Source organism: Neovison vison, chromosome 14 (assembly GCF_020171115.1).
Source record: "Neovison vison isolate M4711 chromosome 14, ASM_NN_V1, whole genome shotgun sequence".
In the NCBI taxonomy this organism is placed as follows: Eukaryota; Metazoa; Chordata; class Mammalia; order Carnivora; family Mustelidae; genus Neogale; species Neogale vison.
The window spans coordinates 19,591,223-19,610,871 of record NC_058104.1 but is presented as its reverse complement, the minus strand read 5'-3'; the positions used below and the strand labels follow the sequence as shown (position 1 = coordinate 19,610,871).

At 43.7% G+C, this 19,649-nt stretch overlaps 1 protein-coding gene across 1 annotated transcript in view; it reads left to right on the top strand.

Annotated features, from left to right (window-relative positions):
- Positions 1–207: 207 nt before the first annotated feature.
- The window catches only part of LOC122896074 (ectonucleotide pyrophosphatase/phosphodiesterase family member 7-like), a 30,626-nt gene continuing 11,184 nt past the window's right edge, over positions 208–19,649 (top strand). The window contains exons 1-2 of the mRNA XM_044234013.1: positions 208–457; positions 15,133–15,278. Coding sequence (XP_044089948.1) covers positions 208–457; positions 15,133–15,278 — 396 coding nt within the window. The remainder of the gene's footprint in view (positions 458–15,132; positions 15,279–19,649) is intronic.

The window sequence follows — 19,649 nt, the reverse complement described above, 5'->3', positions numbered from 1 at the left end:
TGCATTCACGATGTTGTGCAGCCGTCACCACCATCCATTTCCAGAACTTTTCATCACGTAAAACATGACATCTTGTTACACTCCAGGTGTTTTAATCCACAACAGAGCTCAGGCACAATTATCAATTTGGACTTTGTTCAACCACAGATAAAAAAGGGAGAAAATGGGAGCATGCCCATGAACTCTGTGATGTGTGGTGCTCGCGGCATGACAGGGCTTAGGGTCCTCACACTGCTGCTGTCTGTCCTGCTGGGCTGGGCCAGCTGCCACCCTGTCCCCGGGAGGAAGAACTTCAACAAGCTGCTGCTGATCTCCTTCGATGGCTTCCGCTGGAACTATGACCAGGACGTGGACACCCCCAATATGGACCGCCTGGCCCGGGAGGGCGTGAAGGCCAAGTACCTCACACCACCCTTTGTGACCATGACCTCTCCATCCCATTTCACCACCATCTCTGGTAAGTTTCAATCTGTAGCCAGTCCACCAATGCTGGTGGAAGCCCCCGTATCTGTCATTCCCTGAAACAGAGCCCAATTTCAGTCAGCCCTTGGGAGAGTGAGGCAATTCATGCAACTGGAAGAAGCACTAGCTTAGAATATTATGGTTTCTAAAACCCTGCTGGCTACAGGGCACCAGCCTGCGGAGAGAATCAAAACCATAGCTGCAGCCTCTCCAGCCCCCATTCCCTGCTCCCCAGGCCCACCCACCCTCCATCCACGGTGGCTAATGTTCTTTCCCAAAACTAAATCATTAAAAGAACTTTATAAAAATAATAAAAAATTAAACTTTAGAGAACTAGATTAGATTAAGTGACTCCCTGGCTTATTATTGGAGAGTTGGAGCAACACTATGGGCCTTTTCTCGGGATTTTTTTGTTTGGTTGGTTTTGGGGTTTTTTTTTAAAGATTTATTTATTTATTTATTTATTTGACAGACAGAGATCACAAGTCGGCAGAGAGGCAGGCAGAGACAGAGAGAGGGGGAAGCAGTCTCCCTGCTGAGCAGAGAGCCCGTCGTGGGGCTCCATCCCCGGACCCTGGGATCATGACCTGAGTTAAAGGCAGAGGCTTCAACCCACTGAGCCACCCAGGCATCCCTTTGTTTTTGTTTTTAAAGATTGTATTTCTTTATTTGAGAGAGAGAGGGAAAGCATGCGTGGGAAGGAGGGGCAGAGAGAAAGGGAGAAGCAGACTCCCCACTCAGCAGGGAGCCTGACATGGGACTTGATCTTAGAACCCCAGGATCATGACCTGAGCTAAAAGTAGACACAGCCAACTGAGCCACCCAGGTGCCCCATCAATGTGATCTTTGAAGAGAATTCAAAATTATCTTTCTGTGGCCCAGAAAGTCCCATGACCTGGCCCCTGACCCACTCTCCTTTGGCCGTTCTCATCTCTCTTCCCTTCACTCGGTTCTCTCCAGATCACAAAGGTAATTTGCTTATGTCTCCACCCAGCCCCCAACTGCCTCAGGGCCTCTGCCCTCACCAGTGTCCACAGATCACCCGGAGCATGTAGTCCAAATGGGGGAGATAGACATTAGACAAGAAGATACACTAACAGATCTCACTGCAACTAGGAGAGGCATTGAGAAGGAAGAGGAGAGTTTCTTCAGAAGACAGCAAGGGAACCTGATTTGAAATTGGAGGCAGGAAAAGGCTGAGAAGGAACAGTTGAACTGAGAACCGAAAGAGACCTCAGGAGACAAAGAGAAAGGAAAAGTATTCCAGGCAGAGGGAAGGGTATGTTCAAGGTCTCTGTGAGAGGAAGGATTGTGGTCATTCCAGAATCCCAGTTGCCAAAATGCAATGGATTTCACTAAAGTAAGAATAAGAATTGTTTCTGTTCCTCCAACATGGGCCTGAAGCTGGGCATGTGCTAGGTGCTTTGGCTTCTATATCTCCAGTACAAAAGTACTGCAAAGCAAGTGTTGTCCCCATTCCACAGATGAGAAAACTAAAGCTCAGGCTGAAAAACTCATCAGTCACTTGGCCAAGAAGTGGGCAAGAGGGAAGCCAGGTCTGGAACAAGTGTGTCCCTAGCCACCCAGAACTAAGTTCTGCCCAGCTATGAGCCTGGGATCCACATGGATACTACCTCTCATGGAGTAGGGAATGGTGCCTGGCAGCGTGATCCTCACCCCTACCCAGAGAACCACTCCCTTGGGGTCCATGGCATCTCCAGGAGCCTCTGAAATGAGACAAAACTGCTGGTATGTTTTTCAGAAGAGGGTTTTATCACTTCCATCAGACTCTCAAAGGGGCCCTTGAATCAGAAACTTAAAAAATAAAGCTGAACAACCACTCAGAGGGATATTTGCTGAGAGAGATTTTCCTATATGTAAACTCTTTGAGAGGCAAGTCATTTGGGAACTATTAGTGCCAGGAAACAGGAACTAAATAGCCCTTTTCTGGAGAAAGTGAGTGCTACTTCCCAGTGGCATTAACTTTATAATACTTAAAAGATCTCCCATGGGCAGATTCTGGGTCCCTGAACACTGAGAATATGATGGGCACAAAATATTATAAGGCATCCCCACCTTTTATTTATTCCCAGAAGGTTTTCAATAAGAAGATATAAACAGTAGGAGCAAATTTTAAAAATTATAAAATCACTCTAACTCCTCTCCTACACTCATTGCCAGTGGGGAATAGAAATGGGTACAGTTGCAATGCAGGGTAATTTGGCAACAACCAATACAATCAGGAACATACAAATTTTCTTATTTGGCAATTTCACTTGTAGGACTTTATCCTACAGATATATATCTGCTGGGTAGAAAACGATGTACAGTGTACATACGAAGTTATTCATTGCATTGGCATTCATAACCACAGCAAAAATAGAAAACAAGCTAACTAGCCACCCATAAGCGAATGGCTAAATAAAATACCAGACATCCATGGAATGGCAAAATCTGTTACCTTTAAAAGGGAAAATGAGGTCATTCTTTGTGCCCTGATAGGAAGCTATCTCCAAAATGGATTAAGTGACAAAAGCAGGAGGCAAAGAATGTGTGTGTTTATATGTGTTCATAAAATATAAATGTACACATATGTGCATACAATTACTTATAGATGTATAGGACCTCTGGATAAATAAACAAGAAACTGGATATACTGGTTCTTCCAGGAAGGGCAGGGGGTGGGAGACTTTAAACTAGCAGAGTAACCCCTGTGTACTTTTTAGATCTTGGACCATGTGAAATGTATTACCTACAAATAATAAAATGCTATACACCAAACAACCTTTTTAATTTGCCCACTGTGGAAAGAACATGTTCTTTTGAACCCTCTATTTATAAGCAGACTTGCCATTTATTGAACAGGTGAACATTCACTCTGCTTCAACTTTAGAAAAGGTTTTCCAACCCCAGCACTATTGACATTTGGGACCAGATTTTTCTCTTGTGGGGTAGGGGGAGTAGTATCATGTGCACTGTGGAATACCAAGCTCATCCCTGGCCTGTAAACCCACTAGATAGATGCCAGGAGCACCCCCTCTTCCCAATGTGACAACCAAAAATGTCTCCAGACATCACCCAATGTCTGCTCAGGGAGCGAACTGGCCTCCAGCTGAAAACCCCTGCCTTGAATGGTAGAACCTAATACCTGGCTTATGAAAATGCTAAGCAGGTACCATCATCATCAAATCCTTCAATTCCTATAATTGTGATTTGAAGTCAGGACAGTTACACTCTTTACAGGTGAGCTATCTGGGTTCAAAGACATACAAATCTTTTCTGGGACAGAGGTAAGATTCTTACCAACCTCTGGATGGTTACAGACACTGATTTCTCAATCCCTGCCCTCCAGCATGACTATGACGCACCAGAGTCTTTGATTCTAATTATGTAATCGTTCCAAACCCCTCTGAATATTGCCCATCCTCATAGCTTCCAGGAAAACAAGTATATATCTTGAGTATGTTGTTAATGAAACAAGAGGCCACCCCGGGCCCATTAAAATCCCCAGCATTTTTGTCTTCATGAGCTGGCTCAAGCAGACCTTTGTATGACTCCAGTATAGGAAAGAATCATCCATAATAGAAAAAATAATGGATAAAATTCATGCTGCCAGCACCCAAAGACCTCATCAGATTCCGTGGTATAGGCCTGACACAAAATACGATAAAGGGGGCTCTCTTAGCTCAACAACTAATTAATTGGTATTCTTACGAACACCTCCAGGCAGTTTAACAGGAAAGAGAGGTGATGAGGAGGAACCTGTCACACTGCTTCACTTCTCAGCTGCAATACTACACACAGCTCCAACAAAGACTCGGGTCCGAGAAGCCATGTGGCCACTCCTCTAAGCTTCCTAGACAGAGATCAAGGGCCAAGGGCCAGGTGGTCTCAGGCAAGGATCAAGGCCAGGAAAAGCCACGTCCCAGGCACAAGGACCCATGAGCAAGCCTCCCTAAGACAACTGACTTAGCTGCCCAGGGTCAGAACTCTGGGCCTCCTACAGCGTCTGCTGCCTTCATCTGGCAGCCGGACCTCCTCATGGCTGGGTACTGTCAGGTGTATGGCTATCTCAGCCCCCACCCCACAGCCAAGGTCACATGGCCCTCATCAGTTTTTCCTGATGCTGGTAAAGAAAGTCTTCCTGGAGAGTTTTTTTTTAAAGGGTTTCCAACATATTCATTCCTTCATTCAACAATTATTGTTTGAGCATCCCCTTTGGGACTGTAAGCTGGTACAGTGGCCAACTACACTTAAGTGTTTCCAAGGTCTTGCCACTTAACAGGGCTTGGCCCATGACACAGGCTCATGTCCCCTATGTTCCCGATCCAACAGATCCCACGGATCTTTTGCGGGGGGCGGGGGGGATGTTTCCTTTTCTCTGTGGCTCTGCCAGGGAGAAAGATGAAGAGCCGTTTCTTGTGGATCCTTCTGCCTTTTTGTTTCCTTTCTCTGGCAGTTCAGGGAATCTGACAGGCAAATGTGTTCTCACTCAGCTGTGTCCCCCCAAAAACTTTTTCTGCACCCCAGCTCCTCTATGGGACAGAGCTTAGGAGATATACCCACAGTCCATGCTTCTTCCATGGCATTCTCTCCTTTAAGCAGAGAGGAAAAAAGTCCTCAGCAAAAAACTGAGGGATGGAAGATTTCTTAAATGTCCTATCTTATCAGCTCTCCATGTGGGACAATCTGCATCCTTACAAAGAATGTGCATTTTTCCTCCAACTATCAGCCCTTGCAGCACCACCTGCAAGAGGTGGAAGTGGGGCACCTATCTAGGATCAAAGCTCCCACGAGCAAAGCAAGCCCTGGCTCTGGGGAAAACATTTTCCCTCTGGTTCCCCAACACTGGGCACTGGGCAGGCCTGCATGTTAATCAACTTTGCTCCCTCCCCCACGAAATGAGTCATTAGAAGATAAGATAAGATGTTTTCTTCTTCCCACCTGGCTTCATCACTCCCACCCCAACACACACACACACACACACACACACACACACACACACAGGCTTGGCCACAGCTCCTGGAAGTTTCTTGAAATAGAATGACGTATTAGTTTTCTATGGTTGCAGAACCAATTACCACAAACGTAATGGCTTAGAACAACACCCATGTATTATCCCTCAGTTTCCTCAGCCTGATGGGGCTTTTGATGAGGGTGTGCAGTCCAGCAGTCCAGTACTCAGTCCCAACAAATCACACCTTCACCTGTGGGGTGGCTCATAGGGCATGGGCTCCCTGTGGATTCAGTAACCACACGTGCAACAGCCACCTCCCAGCACGTCCCCCCCCTAGACTCCCCGAACTGTCCCAATTCCCTTCAGATCTCACCAAAATGAAAAGGCATTCTCTGAGGGTTAGCGGCTCATTCTGCTAGTTTAAATCACCAGATTCCTTCTCCCTCTCCAGAAGCCTGTACTTACTGCTCCATCACTGGTAATGACAGTGAACATTTCTGCAATCTCAGTTTTTATTGCAAAGTGATTGAGGACCAGGGAGAATAACTTATGCTGCTGAAACTAAGGAAATCCCGCCAAGAAAGTGGTGGGTAGATAGGAAGTCTTATGGCAGCAGCATATATTTTTCTCCCCCAAGGAACCTACCGACAATAAGAAGCTATCACCACCATGATTCAGACAAAGGCTATGGAAAATGTAAGCTGTGATATTATAATTGGACAATCTTAAATCTAGTCAAATAGATATAGATCATAGGTGAAAAGGGGACTCTGGTAATTGGAGGGTGGTTGAGAATAATAAAAGTGAGGTCCTCTCTGCTCAACATTTTCTCCTTCCTGGAAAGGGTACTCAGTGATAGGACCATTTTCCCTACCAAGCAGAAATTAAGTCTCTCCTAATTCCAGAACCCTACCAGGGCAACCCCAAAACTAGATCCATCATTTTGTAACTCTATAGACTGTGTACAGCACCATTCTAGGGAAGTTATTTTCATGAATGCTACGTGGGTAGTATCCCCTGGAGGTGCACAAGGCACAATTTACACAAATGATAAGTTGCTTACATTCTATCCCAAAACCAATTTGTAAGAGGTAAAAATTCCTCACAGATGTTAAAACCCATCATGAATCCATGACTCTCCTTCCACCTGAAACAGGAGCAAAGGAAGCACGGCCAAATGTACTTAGATGATCTTTAAGACTAGGGTCAGGTTCTCAATGTCTCACCACTGAAATTTTGGGCCAAATCATTCTTTGTCTTATGGGGGCTGTCCTATGCTTTATAGAGTGTTTAGCAGCATTCTTGGCCTCTGTTCATTGGATGCCAGCAGCATCCCTTCCGTGGTTGTAACAACCAAGTGTCTCCATACACAGCCACATGTTCCTGGGGGGGTAAAATCACCCCCTAGTTGAGAAACCCTGGACTAGATGTATAATATACAAATCACATGTTATAATGAGAGAGCCAAAGGTCACCCACGTGACTCTAACCAGTAAAAAAGACAGGGTTTGAAAGAGGTAAAAAGATAGGTAAAGGAAATTAAATTCCTGCCACTGGTAACAATACAAGCCCAGTAGATGTTGTTGGAAACCTAGTTAGAAGATGCTATAAACCTTCATCAGCTCCCATCCTGCTTCCCCAGAACTAACTCTCCACTGAAAAATTCTTCTAAGTCCCAAAACAGTTCCCCCCAAAACACAGATGAACAAAGCAAAGAAACTCACAGATGGAGACAGAAAAGATGTGCTTCCAACATCAGTCATTTCCACAAGAAGGGAAAAATGGAAGTCATGAAAACAACTGAAAAAAAAGGAAGGCTGGAAAACTAGGATTATTTCCTAACTTGTCATGATGCTAATTTCCAACGTGTAGAATGTAGATGTAGATGTCTAAGGAATATGGATTACAAAGGAGAAAGTGTCAGCCCAAACACCACAGCAACTGAGACAAAAATCGTGACTGCTCCAAATCCCAAGGCCTTGAGTAAGAGAAGTTGGAAACACTTGAAACTGACAGCAAGGGTGTATTAGTTTCCTGCTGCTGCTGTAACAAAGTACAATAATCTGGGTGGCTTAAAACAACAGAAAGTCTAGAGGCTAGAAGGCCAAAATCAAGGTATCAGTGGGCCATGCTCCCTCCACAGGTTCTAGGGGAGAATCTTTCCTTGCCCCTCTGGCCTCTGGTAGCTGCCAGCATTCCCTGATTTGTGGCCGCACCATTCCAGTATCTGCCTCCATGGTCACACTGCTTCCTCCTTTTCTCTCTGTGTCCTCTCCTCTTCTGCGTCTTATAAAGGGGTTTAGAGCCAACATGGATAATCTCTTCATGTTATGATTTTCAGGATGATCTCTTCATGTCAACATCCTTAACTACATCCATGAAGACCTAGTTTCCAAATAAAGCAATATTCACAGGTTCTGGGAATAAGCATATGGACATATAATTTGGGGGGGGTATCGATTCAGCTCACTATAGTTGTCAGAGGAGAAAATGAAGTGAGGAAAAAAATGCAGAGGACAGATTCCATTTCCATGACAGTGGTTAGTAAGGCAAGACAAGGGTAGAACTGTGTGTTAAAAGAGTTCCCAGGTGGAACTTAAGCACTGCCTGCTGATTCCAGCTACTCAAAGAGATAAAATTTCTGTTTTTGACAGCAGATTAAAGGAAGAGGTGGAGAGTGTGAAAGCCCACTCTCTGTTGGCCTAGTTCCTCAGAATCATGCCTCTGCCTTAGGGCCATTCTCAAGTCTTGTTCAAGGATAAAATGATTTATGGATAGCCATAATTAAAAAGCAATGTCAAAAAGAAGCAACAACAGCATTTTTTATTTGCACTTACACATGAGCAAGAGCCTTTTTGTAAAATGGGCATGCTAGGGTTTAATATTCTCTGTCCAAAAAAGGGCTGCCATCATGAGTGCTAGTGTTGGAGACAAGCCAATTCTATAGCAGGAATTGATAAGGAATTGATAATGAAAACCACTTCTTGGGACGCCTGGGTGGCTCAGTTGGTTAAGCAGCTGCCTTCGGCTCTGGGATCGAGTCCCGCATTGGGCTCCTTGCTCAGCAGGGAGCCTGCTTCCCCCTCTGCCTCTGCCTGCCTCTCTGTCTGCCTGTGCTCGCTCTCTCTCCCTCTCTCTCTGATAAATAAATAAAATCTTTAAAAAAAAAAAAAAGAAAACCACTTCTTTTATTCCCTTATCCTAAGGTCAGACTGACCTGACTTAGACTGTAGACCTAGATTAGACCTGTCTAGATGCAAACCTTCATGGGCATTCAGATCATATGAGAAATGGGTGCCTGTGAAGCATTGATGTGGGCTGTCAGGGAGTGTCATTGGAATTGGGCACACATGGCACTCCTGCCATCCCATCCTGCTTATACTTTCCACTTAGCATCCATCTCATTTCCTCTTGAATTTCAGATGATTGCCTACAAATATGTTTTTTCCATTAGTTTACAAGCTTCCTAAGAGTAAGGTTATGGCTCATTTATTCTGGTATCTCCCTGGCACAAAGCATAGGGATTTACCCTTATTAGACATTCAACAAATGTTTGTTGAATTTAACTGAACAAACTTCCTCTTACCTCTGCCCCAGTTCAGGTATGATCTGAGCAAGTAGGAGATAGAAACTGATTTAGTCTGAAGTCATTTTTGGGAAAAAAGATATTTTAGTGGGATTAAAAGAAACCATGCCATAACTTAATAACTTAATAAGGGCATTCCTCCCCCTCTCTTCCAAACATTTGCTCTGTTCCTAATTTTCAGATGTAACAGTGTATATTTATAGGTTGTCCACTTGGGTGTAGATATACTTTAATGCATCTATTTATTTAACAATAATTTGAGGAACTGCTATGTGTTATTCATTAATTCCTTTAAATTAATATACCATATAAACTATAAGCATATCTTCATTTTCCTTCTGATTTGTGATTCATTAATTTCACATTCCTAAAACCAGAGAAGAAAACAGCTTGTTAACCAGCTAGTATGAAATCAGTGAGGAAGAACAGTTGCCAAATCAAGTCAACCAACCACCTTAAATCAACCCAATGTTTCATTCTTGAGCTGACAAGCCCATTGAGAACCACAGCCAAGACACGAATGGGAAACAGCCCCCACTGATGCTCAAAACCACAATTACTCAAGTTTACACACCCATTGAATCCACCGGACCCATAAAAAAAGTACTTGAAATGAGGACAGGTGAGCCAATCAAAATAGTGGTTTTCATCTATCACAAGCCAAGGAATAGCCCAGAACAGTGGCAAAAACCAAAAACTTTGCAAGTTCTAGAGCAGGGCTTCTGGGCCAAGAATCCAGGACTGAGATGATAAGAAAAAGCAAGTCATGCACCATCTCAGCCATTTTTTTTCATCATCATAATCAAAAAAGGAAAGAACTTCAGCAGTCTTACTGGGTAGATGCCAAACCCTATTTTTAGTTCAAACTTTGGAACTCTCTCTCAAGCCATCTAACAAAGGCCAAACTGGTCATTTGTCCACAACAACATAACGGGACAATATTGTTCACTTATTTCCAAGTGCTTATCATGGGAGAAGTTTAGGTCATTAACAAAAAAGCACTAAGCAATCTCAGGCTACATAATCCTTTCAGCAGCATAACTGACAATGGATACAACTGGGGCAGGTAATTATAAAACAACCTCTATCTACTTCTACCCAAACAGGGAACTGCTTAGTTTTAATAGTTAAAAATCATGGCAGATACAAGTGACATTTGAACAATATGGGGGTTAGTGGTGGTAACACAGTCGAATCCATGTATAACTTTTGACTCCCCAAAATTTAACTACTGATAGCCTACCATTGACCAGAAGCCTTACCGATAACATGGACAATTAATACATATTTTATATATTATATTCTACATTCTTACAATAAAGTAAGCTAGATGAAAGAAAATTTTATTAAGAAAATCATAAGTAAGAGAAAATACACTTACAGTACTATAGTGTATTTATCAAAAACAATCTGTTGTATAAGTGCACCCACACAATTCTAGCCCATGTTGTTCAAGGTTGGACTACATTTGCACTTGCCTTCTATGAGGCTCCAGTGTCACCTCCTCTGTGAAGCCTTCCCTGATCCCCTCTTTTCTGTGTTCTCACCGCACTTTATTCAGCATTGGAGCACTCCTCACCAGCTATGCCAGGGAATAACAGCCATAAAACATAGAAATCCTTTCACACTAGCTCAAGGGAAAGGACTGCCCTGTAAGCCTCTACCAGACAAAGTCAGGCAAGGGAACCAAACGAGAGACAATGGCAAATGGAGTTAGAGTTATGGAGTTAGAGAAACCAGACCTTATGTTTCTGGCTCTCAAAGCCCAGTGTCCTTCCAGTCAGCCCCAGGAACTCTCCTTTCTCTGTTTCACTTGCTTACCACCAGCTTTCTCTTTCTGCTCATGGCCCATCATGGTAGGCTTCTCAGAGCCCACCACCAGATGACTAGTCATTTCATCTCTTGGTTTAAGTCTTGAGAGAGAGAACTGGGTTTCTCACCAAACAACTGAATGTGGGGAGGAGATGCCACATGGTACAAATACAGTGCCTACACCTGCCTCTCAGCAAGGCCTACAAGAAGGGGAATCCTAAGAGAAGGTGCCTGCGAGCATTGCAGGTACTCCAGAACATGCTCTCTCTTTTTTTAACTCTCTCTCCCCTCTCCCATAGGCTGTAAATGCCCTGGGACATCAAGTTTAAGACTTGGCTCAAACGTTTGAGAAAGAAGATTTGGATCCAACACTAGACTTGATGGTTTCCTAAATTCACCCTGCAAGTATTTGGGAAATAAATAAATGTCAGTCTCTGAGAATCAAGAAAAGGGAGTCAAATCTAGCTGGGTTAGTTCCCACACCTGAAAGGCTCAGTTGGGTGAATTTACCCACACTTCGCCATAAATGGCATGGTGTGGGAGTAGGCATTATACCCTGATTAAAGCATAATTAGCAAGCAGCAGGAATCACGTTCTCTAGGAGAGCTTATCCTACTTCCTTTTTAACTTCCACATCACAGACATTGAAATGACATGGATGACAGACTCTCAGAATGGATAAAGCCGGAAAGGACCTTGGAAATCATTAACTCTCTCATTTTACAGGGAGAAAACTAAGTCCCAGGGAGAGAGCAAGTGCTTACAAGAGCCAAAACCAAACCCGGATGTCCCGCCTCTGAGAGCAGTGCCCCTTCTGTAGCACTGTACTGTAGTAAGGGCTATGTCATCTGACCCAAGTGAAACCAGTTCCTTTGCAGCTACTGGAACCCCAGGCATGGTCAACAGTGTTGCCTTCACGCAGCTTTCTAGCCTGGTAACTGATTGTCTTCAGAGTTGAAAATGCAGTTATAGTAAAACTGATTGCCACTCCCTGCAGCTGTTCATTTCTTAGCTTTTCCCCTCTTCTGTCTTATTCTACCCACATTCTAGAACTGGTCCTTAACCAGGATAAACGGCCTAGAGCAACAGGAAGATGGAACCAAAGGGGCAGTGGAAATTTCTGCTGGGTCATTAGTGGTCCCAGCTGCTGGCTGGATTTAGAACATGCCTTTAAGTGTCAGGGTGAAAATAAACCAAACACTATGGAGACAGTTTCCTTGGTGCAACTACTGGGACTAACCATGCCACAGAATAGAAGAGTCATGCTCCCTGAACTCGTTTTAGGTTAGGTATTTGAAACCTGGGTAACATCTCTTTGAGTGGAAAATGGTTCTGTGATTGGTTCTCAAGCTAGTCTACTTGACTGATATTATAACTGACATCTGGATCCCAGAACCTGGAAGCCAGAATCATTAAGGTCCAGGAGGGGGTAGTTTCTGTGTCCATGGCATCCTCTGCTTCCTCCAATCCCTCCTCCAAATCCTCCCAGTGGCTTTGCTTCCCCAAGATACTGGAGTACTCCAGGTTTTGACAGCTGCCTCTCCCCACTTTGGTCCCTCAGGCGAACTACTGTCAACCCAGATTTTGGAGTAATGGGCAATCTGCTAGAACTAACCCACATGATGCGTGAATGACTAACAGTTCCTAAAACGATGGTTCTGACATGTCAGTGGGGTATGTCAGGGGGCACTAGAACCACCTGGAGAGCTTATGAAATGTAGGCTCCCAGACCTCAGTCAAGAAGTGTGAATTCAGCAAGGGCTAGAGTGGAGACCAGGGAATTTGTGAGGGTTTGTTTGGTTGCTTTTTGTTTTGTTTTGTTTTGCTTTTGAGAGAGAGAGGGAGAGGGAGAGTGAGTGCAGGCATGAACAGAGAGGAAGGGCAGAGGAAGAAGCAGACTCCCTGCTGAGCAAGGAGCCCCACTCGACTTAGGGCTCAATCCTAGGACTCTGAGATCATGACCTGAGCCGAAGGCAGATACCTAACCAACTGAGCCACTCAGGCTCCCCAGGAATTTGTGTTTTTTAACAAGCAGTTCAGTTGATTCTAATGTTGGTGGTATAAAATACCATAGATAAATACTAGAATAGGTGAAGTGCCAGGTGTCTGTAAATTCCAGGGTGATTTGTTCTTTACTAGGCATAAGTAAGAGTCACAAAGAACAGAATCCAGGATTTGCAGGCAAAAACAAAACAAAACAAAACAAAACCAAGGCAAAAGCAAGCTACCTCTGGGTGAACTGTCTCTGTGCTTCCATTTCACCTACTATGATATGGCATGGATCAGCCATGAGAAAGCTCCCACACTATAACAAGGAAATATGCTACAACATGGATGAACCTGGAAAACATAAAGCTAAGTAAAAGAAACCAGACACAAAAGGCCACATATTGTGAGATCTCATTTCTATGAGATGTCCAGAACAGGTAAAACTATAGAGACAGAAAGAAGATTAGAGGCTAGTAGGAGACGGGGAAGTGACTGCTTGAGTACCGTCTCCTTTTGGGGTGATGAACATGCCCTAGACCTAGAAAGAGGTGATTATTGCACAACATTGTGACTATACTAAATGCTACTGAATTGTATACTTTAAAATGTTAATGGAGGGGTGTCTGGGTGACTCAGTGGGTTAAAGCCTCTGCCTTCGGCTCAGGTCATGATCCCTGGGACTTGGGATCGAGCCCTGCATCAGGCTCTCTGCTCTGGAAGGAGCCTTCTTCCTCCTCTCTCTCTCTGCCTACTTATGATCTCTGTCTGTCAAATAAATAAATCAAATCTTTAAATAAATAAATAAAATAAAATGTTAATGGTGAATTTTATGCTATATGAATTTCACCTATTAAAAAAAAAAAGCATAGACTATCACCAAGCCTCCTGGGTTCAAAGGCCAGTTCTGCTACATGATCTTGAGCAAACTCTGTGCCTATTTCCTTAAAGGGGGAAATCTCTAAAAGAGGGGCTATAATAGTAGCCACCTCACAGAGTTGTTGGGAGCATGAGATGAGTTAATCCCCCTATAAATTTAGGAAATGTGTTGGCTTATGACATGACAGTAAATATGTACCATGCTTTCATCACACAAACACTACCTGCTATTATTCAGGCAACCAAGGCCAGGCAGGTTAGGGGCTTATTTAAGTTCACACAGCATGTTCAAAAGCCAAGCTGTGGTTGGCACCCAGCTCTCTTGGGCTCTAAGTCCATGGTCTTCCCCTGCTGACCATCCAATTTGATCCCTGACCAGGAATCTTGACCCCAAAGCCCTAATCCCTGACAGCAGCACAACTTATTTTCAGTGCCCCTAAGCATGATCTACCTATAAGACAGAAACACTAAAGCAACAACTTGTTTTGCTTCTTCCCACCTGAAAGCCTTGGCCATCCTAGGGGGATTTTACCCACCATCAGCCTGGCAATGAGTCTGAGCTAGTGGAGAGCTTTCCCTTCTTGGTTCCCGTGACCATCAAGTTCTAGTCACAGTATGTCCTGCATTGATTTAACTTGGAAATAGGAGAAATCGTCACTACCTTATTATAATCAGCAGGGTCACCCAGAGGATTCTGTCCCAGCAGGTAAGGAAGTGTACTCAGCTGTCCCCTTGGATCTTTTGGTTCACTCTTTAGAGTGTCCCCCAACACACACTCCTCTTTTCCCTGGTACCATTTAAGACCACAGGTTTTTTTTCTATATTGGTTCAATTCTTATGCTTTCAAGAATAATCTAGCTTAATCACATTCTCCAGCATCTGCTTTCTCTATGTAGAGAGAAGTAAGTCTATAGCCATTTTTGTCTAGAAATCCTTCCTGATTCCGTTGTTTTCCTCAAACAGTATGGGAGTCCTAGGGTAAACCCTGGGATGTTTGCCAAGAATTAGGTCCACTGGATATTCAATATTGAATCAGATCATCACAAGCAGAAGATAAGGAAAATCATCCCACAGGAAATATCCAAACTCTAGGCTCTTACCTTCTAGACACAGAACAACCAAAGTAACCTGGCCTCCCCTTGCCCTGCCTTCCCTCCCATATCAGGTTCCACAGCCAATCCCAGCTTCCTCCAGGTCTGTGAGGTCTGTTCCAGAAACAGATCCAGTCTGGCAGTTGTGAGATACAATTAGCCCTTCCTTTATGCCTACCAACATTTGCACCTCCAGAAAACCAAGTCAGAAGCCCCAGGGTAGCCACCCCAAGCAAAAAATCCCCCAGAAGAAGTAGGCTGACCAGAAGGGTATTGAGAGAGGTCTTAAGATCACTTTGATAGCCCTAGCAGCATCCATTCACAGAACTTATCAGTACCTTCCCTCTTTCATTCCCAAGGTCGCTGGATTGAAGATCACGGAGTCATTCACAACATGATGTTTAATACAGAGACACAATGGAAGTACTCCTTCAAAACTACACAGAACAAGACTGAGTGGTGGGACAATGGTGTTCTCCCCCTCTGGATCACAGCCCAGAGACAGGTACTATCAGAAACCCTGGGTTGGCTTCCAGGGATATTGCCTCTCATTCCTAAGCATGTGGGATGAGGGTTGGAAGCTGTGACCTTGAGAAAGTGACTTAACTTCTCTAAACATGTTTCCCTAAATGTGTAATGGGAATAATGATGATGTGCTTATTTAATAGATTTGATGTAAGCATTAAATGAAATGTGCATTTAACCATTATCAATGGATGAGTCTCTATGAGGGCAGAGTCTGGCTGAATCATGATTGTACCTCCAAGGCTCACCATAGGATCTGAACTCAGCAGCCCTTTCATAAATATCTGTTTATACTCTTGCCTCAGACTTAAGCATAAAAGCCCTTAAGAATGAAGCTGACCATTTAATGAATCTTTAGACCATGAAAAGCTCTGAGAATATTCACTTGAAAGGATTCCGGTGGCCACTTACTATTGCTTCAAAAAGGCAGAAATCAGAGCTACATGTTTAAGTCCCCGCCCCAAAACTGCTGTCAGCTTTGTACTTTCTTTTTTTTTTAATATTTTATTTATTTGTTTGATAGTGAGAAAGAGAGAGAGCACACACACAAGTAGGGGGAGCAGCAGGCAGAGGGAGAAGCAAGCCTTCTGCCGAGCAGGGAGCCTGATGCGGGGCTGGATCCAGGACCCTGGAATCATGACCTGAGCCGAAGGCAGACACTTAATGACTGAGTCACCCAGGCGCCCCCAGCTTTGTATTTTCTTAAACAGCTTCCACAGTCATCACTTCAGAATAGAATCTCTCTCCCCAAGACACCAGCCTTTGCTCCAAAGATCCCCTTGAACTGGAGCTCCATCTCTGTGCTCCAGCATACAGAGTGTGTCCTGCTGCAAGGTGGTGCTGTTGCCGCTCAGAAGGCAGGCTGTGGGGGCGCCTGGGTGGCTCAGTGGGTTGAGCCGCTGCCTTCGGCTCAGGTCATGATCTCAGGGTCCTGGGATCGAGTCCCGCATCGGCCTCTCTGCTCAGCAGGGAGCCTGCTTCCTCCTCTCTCTCTGCCTGCCTCTCTGCCTACTTGTGTCCTCTCCTGTCAAATAAATAAAATCTTTAAAAAAAAAAAAAAAAAAGAAGGCAGGCTGTGGCCTTGGACTCCTGGAGAAGGATCTGGCCAGCTGCACCTTTCTCCAGCTGCCTGTCCTTGGGCAAAACCCTCCTCCCTGTGCTTGATTTGCCCCACCCATAAAATGAAGATTGTCAAGAGTCCCTGCTTCTTAAGCCCATTACGAAGGTTAACTGAGATAATGCATGTAACATGCTGAAAACTAAATGTTCAAAAACGATTAGTCATTAAAGAAGGCTGAATCATTTTAGCCTTCAGCTGGTCACTACAGCTCTAAGCCAGAACTATTCAATGGAACTTTCTTTGATGATAGACATGTTCAACTGTGCACAGTCGAACATGGAAGCCACTAGCCACACGTGGTTATTGAGCCCTTGAAATGTAACTAGTGAGACTGAGGAACCAAATTTTTAGTTGGATTTAATTTTTATTAATTTCAATTTAAATATAAATAGCACATGTGGTTAAGGACTACCGTACTGGACAGCATAGCTCTAAATGAATCAGAGGAGGTTGTCAGTGACTCTATCTCAGCTTCATTTTTCCCTTAACTGTTCAGCTCTAGATTCCTTCCTCTTCTGTCACATTTTTTTACTTTAAGGCAGAAACCATGCAAATAAATTCTGCCCCCTCAAGAAAATAACACTAATAACACCTTCTATGTGCCTAGTACTGATTTAAGTGCTTTACATTTATTAATTTATAACAGTTCTTAAGTAGGTTATTAGGATCATGCCCACTTAACAGGTGAGCAAACTTTTTTGTAACTTCTAAAGTTACAAAGGTAGCAAGAGGCAAAGCTAAGATTTTAACTCACTCAGTGTTCAGCAACTCTTAACTCTTAACTATAACATAGTATTACTTCCTTGGCTGAAACATTCAGCCATGGGTTTTATAGTGAATCACCTATTTGTCTTGCTCCTAGAGAGGTCTGGGCGGTCTTCATTAATTTAGTGTTCAAAACCCAGGGCCTTTCTAGTCTCTTGCTACACTATTTGTTCATTGGCACAAGGTTTCTGGTAGCATTCTTTCCTGTAGTTTTTCTTATTCATGGTTCTTGTCTCATTGCCATTTATTTTCAGGACGTGTTTCCTTCTGCTCAATTCATAATCAGAGTGTTCTTCCTCTTTGCTGAATTCATAAGTGGTTGTGCAAAAACAGGATCTGGTGCAGGGCCAGACGATTGACAACATGCCATGGGTCTGGCAAGCAAAAATCAAGCTGGTATATCTCATTCTACCACTGACATCTCCTGCCATGGGACAGGGCCACTGGCCAGTTCCCCGAGGAGTTGGCAGGAAAGCTGCTGCAATCAGAGCAAACCTGTGGCCCTAGGTCAGCCCCACAGTAACAGCATACCAAATGGCCCTAAATGTCATTCAGGGGTCCATCTATATTACCAGGCAGAACTATAATGGAGTGGCCTAACCTCTAACCATCACTGGGAAAATCCATCCTTCTCCAGGTGGGCTTTGTGGAGATTGATGCATCCACCTTTAATAGGACTAAAATGTTTTCCTTCCATGACATTAATGCTGCCAGAGTCTAACAAGATACATAAGAACTGACATGCGTTGTGGATGATGCCTAAAAGATGGGATTCCTGGCCACCTTTGAGTCCATTATTCACAGTCCAAGAACATATCCACACTCCAGCAGGACTTCAATAATGGTCAGGGGATGAACAGAGAGGGTCCATTCAAAGCAAGCTCAGATTTTAAATGAGTATGCCTGATAATGGAATATAATTAATGGCTGAAGTGGTTCACCAAGTTCAGAAGTCCTAATCCTCAGAGAAGGGCAGGCAGCCATGACTTTAAGACCCAGGAAAACCATAAAAACCTAGGAGCATGTATTACCTTTCTGTGGAGGAGTATAGAGCATATTAAAGAGTGAAATGGCGGGGGATAATCTGAGTGAGATCCCCATGGCTTCCAAAAGTCTGTATCAGGACCATGGTAGGCTACAACCAGGAAGGGATTTGGAGAGAAGGTGGGGAGGGCAGCTATGATTTTCATTGTAAGCCAAGTCTCATAGACAATATCTTCCAAACTTGGAAGAGCCGTGAGCAGGATGGTGCCAGCTGCTTCTGCCTAGAGCATTAATAACAAGATAATTCATTCCAATATTGGCCCAAACCATGTCTTTATTATGCATCATAAAGGTTCTAAAGGGTGTGGGAGGGAGAGAAAATAGAATCTTGGCCGTCTGGCTCCTTCTGTTCAGTGACTCCTCTAGAGCCCAGAAAAGCAATGAAAACAACTCAGATCAACCTTGACTTCTGAATTTCACATACATAGAGTCCATGTCTTTCCACCCAATCACTTCCTAGAAGGAGGAACTCCTTTCCCTAAACCATACATACTTTCCACCAAAGCACAACCATGACAAAATGTTCAGGGGCCTTCCTAAAACATGTGTACCTTGTGACTATTCACTCTGTCCTAAAGGAAGAGACAAGACAAAACGCAAAACCAAACTGAAACTTCTGTTCTAGAGATTAGTTCTGAGGAGTTTGGTGGACTCTGTACAAAACCAAAGGATATTGCCTATAGGAAGTACCAACTCTTGTTTTAAAAAAGCAACTTAAGAGTAATAGCCACATTGATGCAACACTACACTAAGGGAGAATAATGAACCTAATAAAACCAGTGATTTTCCAATTGCTATTGCTACTGGAAACACTGATTATGCTAATTAAAGGGTAGAATAGTAAATACCCACTCTTTTGCATCCAATTAAATGCTCAGATTATTTCTCAGAAGTATTTGTTGAAAATAGCACTTTTGATTATCCCGGGTCCCAAATAAATAGAGTCGTGTGTGTGTGTGTGTGTGTATGTGTACACACTCAAACTTACATTTCTTTCTGGAGCTTCTTTCATGTAACAGTTTAACTCTTAAAATCCCTAAGGGGCAAAGTGAAAAAAAAATCACAGTTTCCTAAGACTACAGCTTGAGGTATCTTTAAAGAAGGTGTGTGTTGAGGGCGCCTGGGAGGCTCAGTTGGTTAAGCGACTCCCTTCAGCTCAGGTCAAGATCCTGGAGTCCCAGGATGGAGTTCCACATCAGGCTTCCTGCTCAGCAGGGAGTCTGCTTCTCCCTCTGACCCTCCCCTTTCTTATACTCTCTCTCTCTCTCTCTCATTCTCTCTATCTCTCAAATAAATAAATAGAATCTTTTAAAAAATAAAAATAAAAAGAAGGTGTGTGTTGAGAACACAGCACAAGAAAACAATTTCAAGTTAGGAACTTCTGAGATTTAACATGCAAACATCAAGAAGTCAACTGGATAT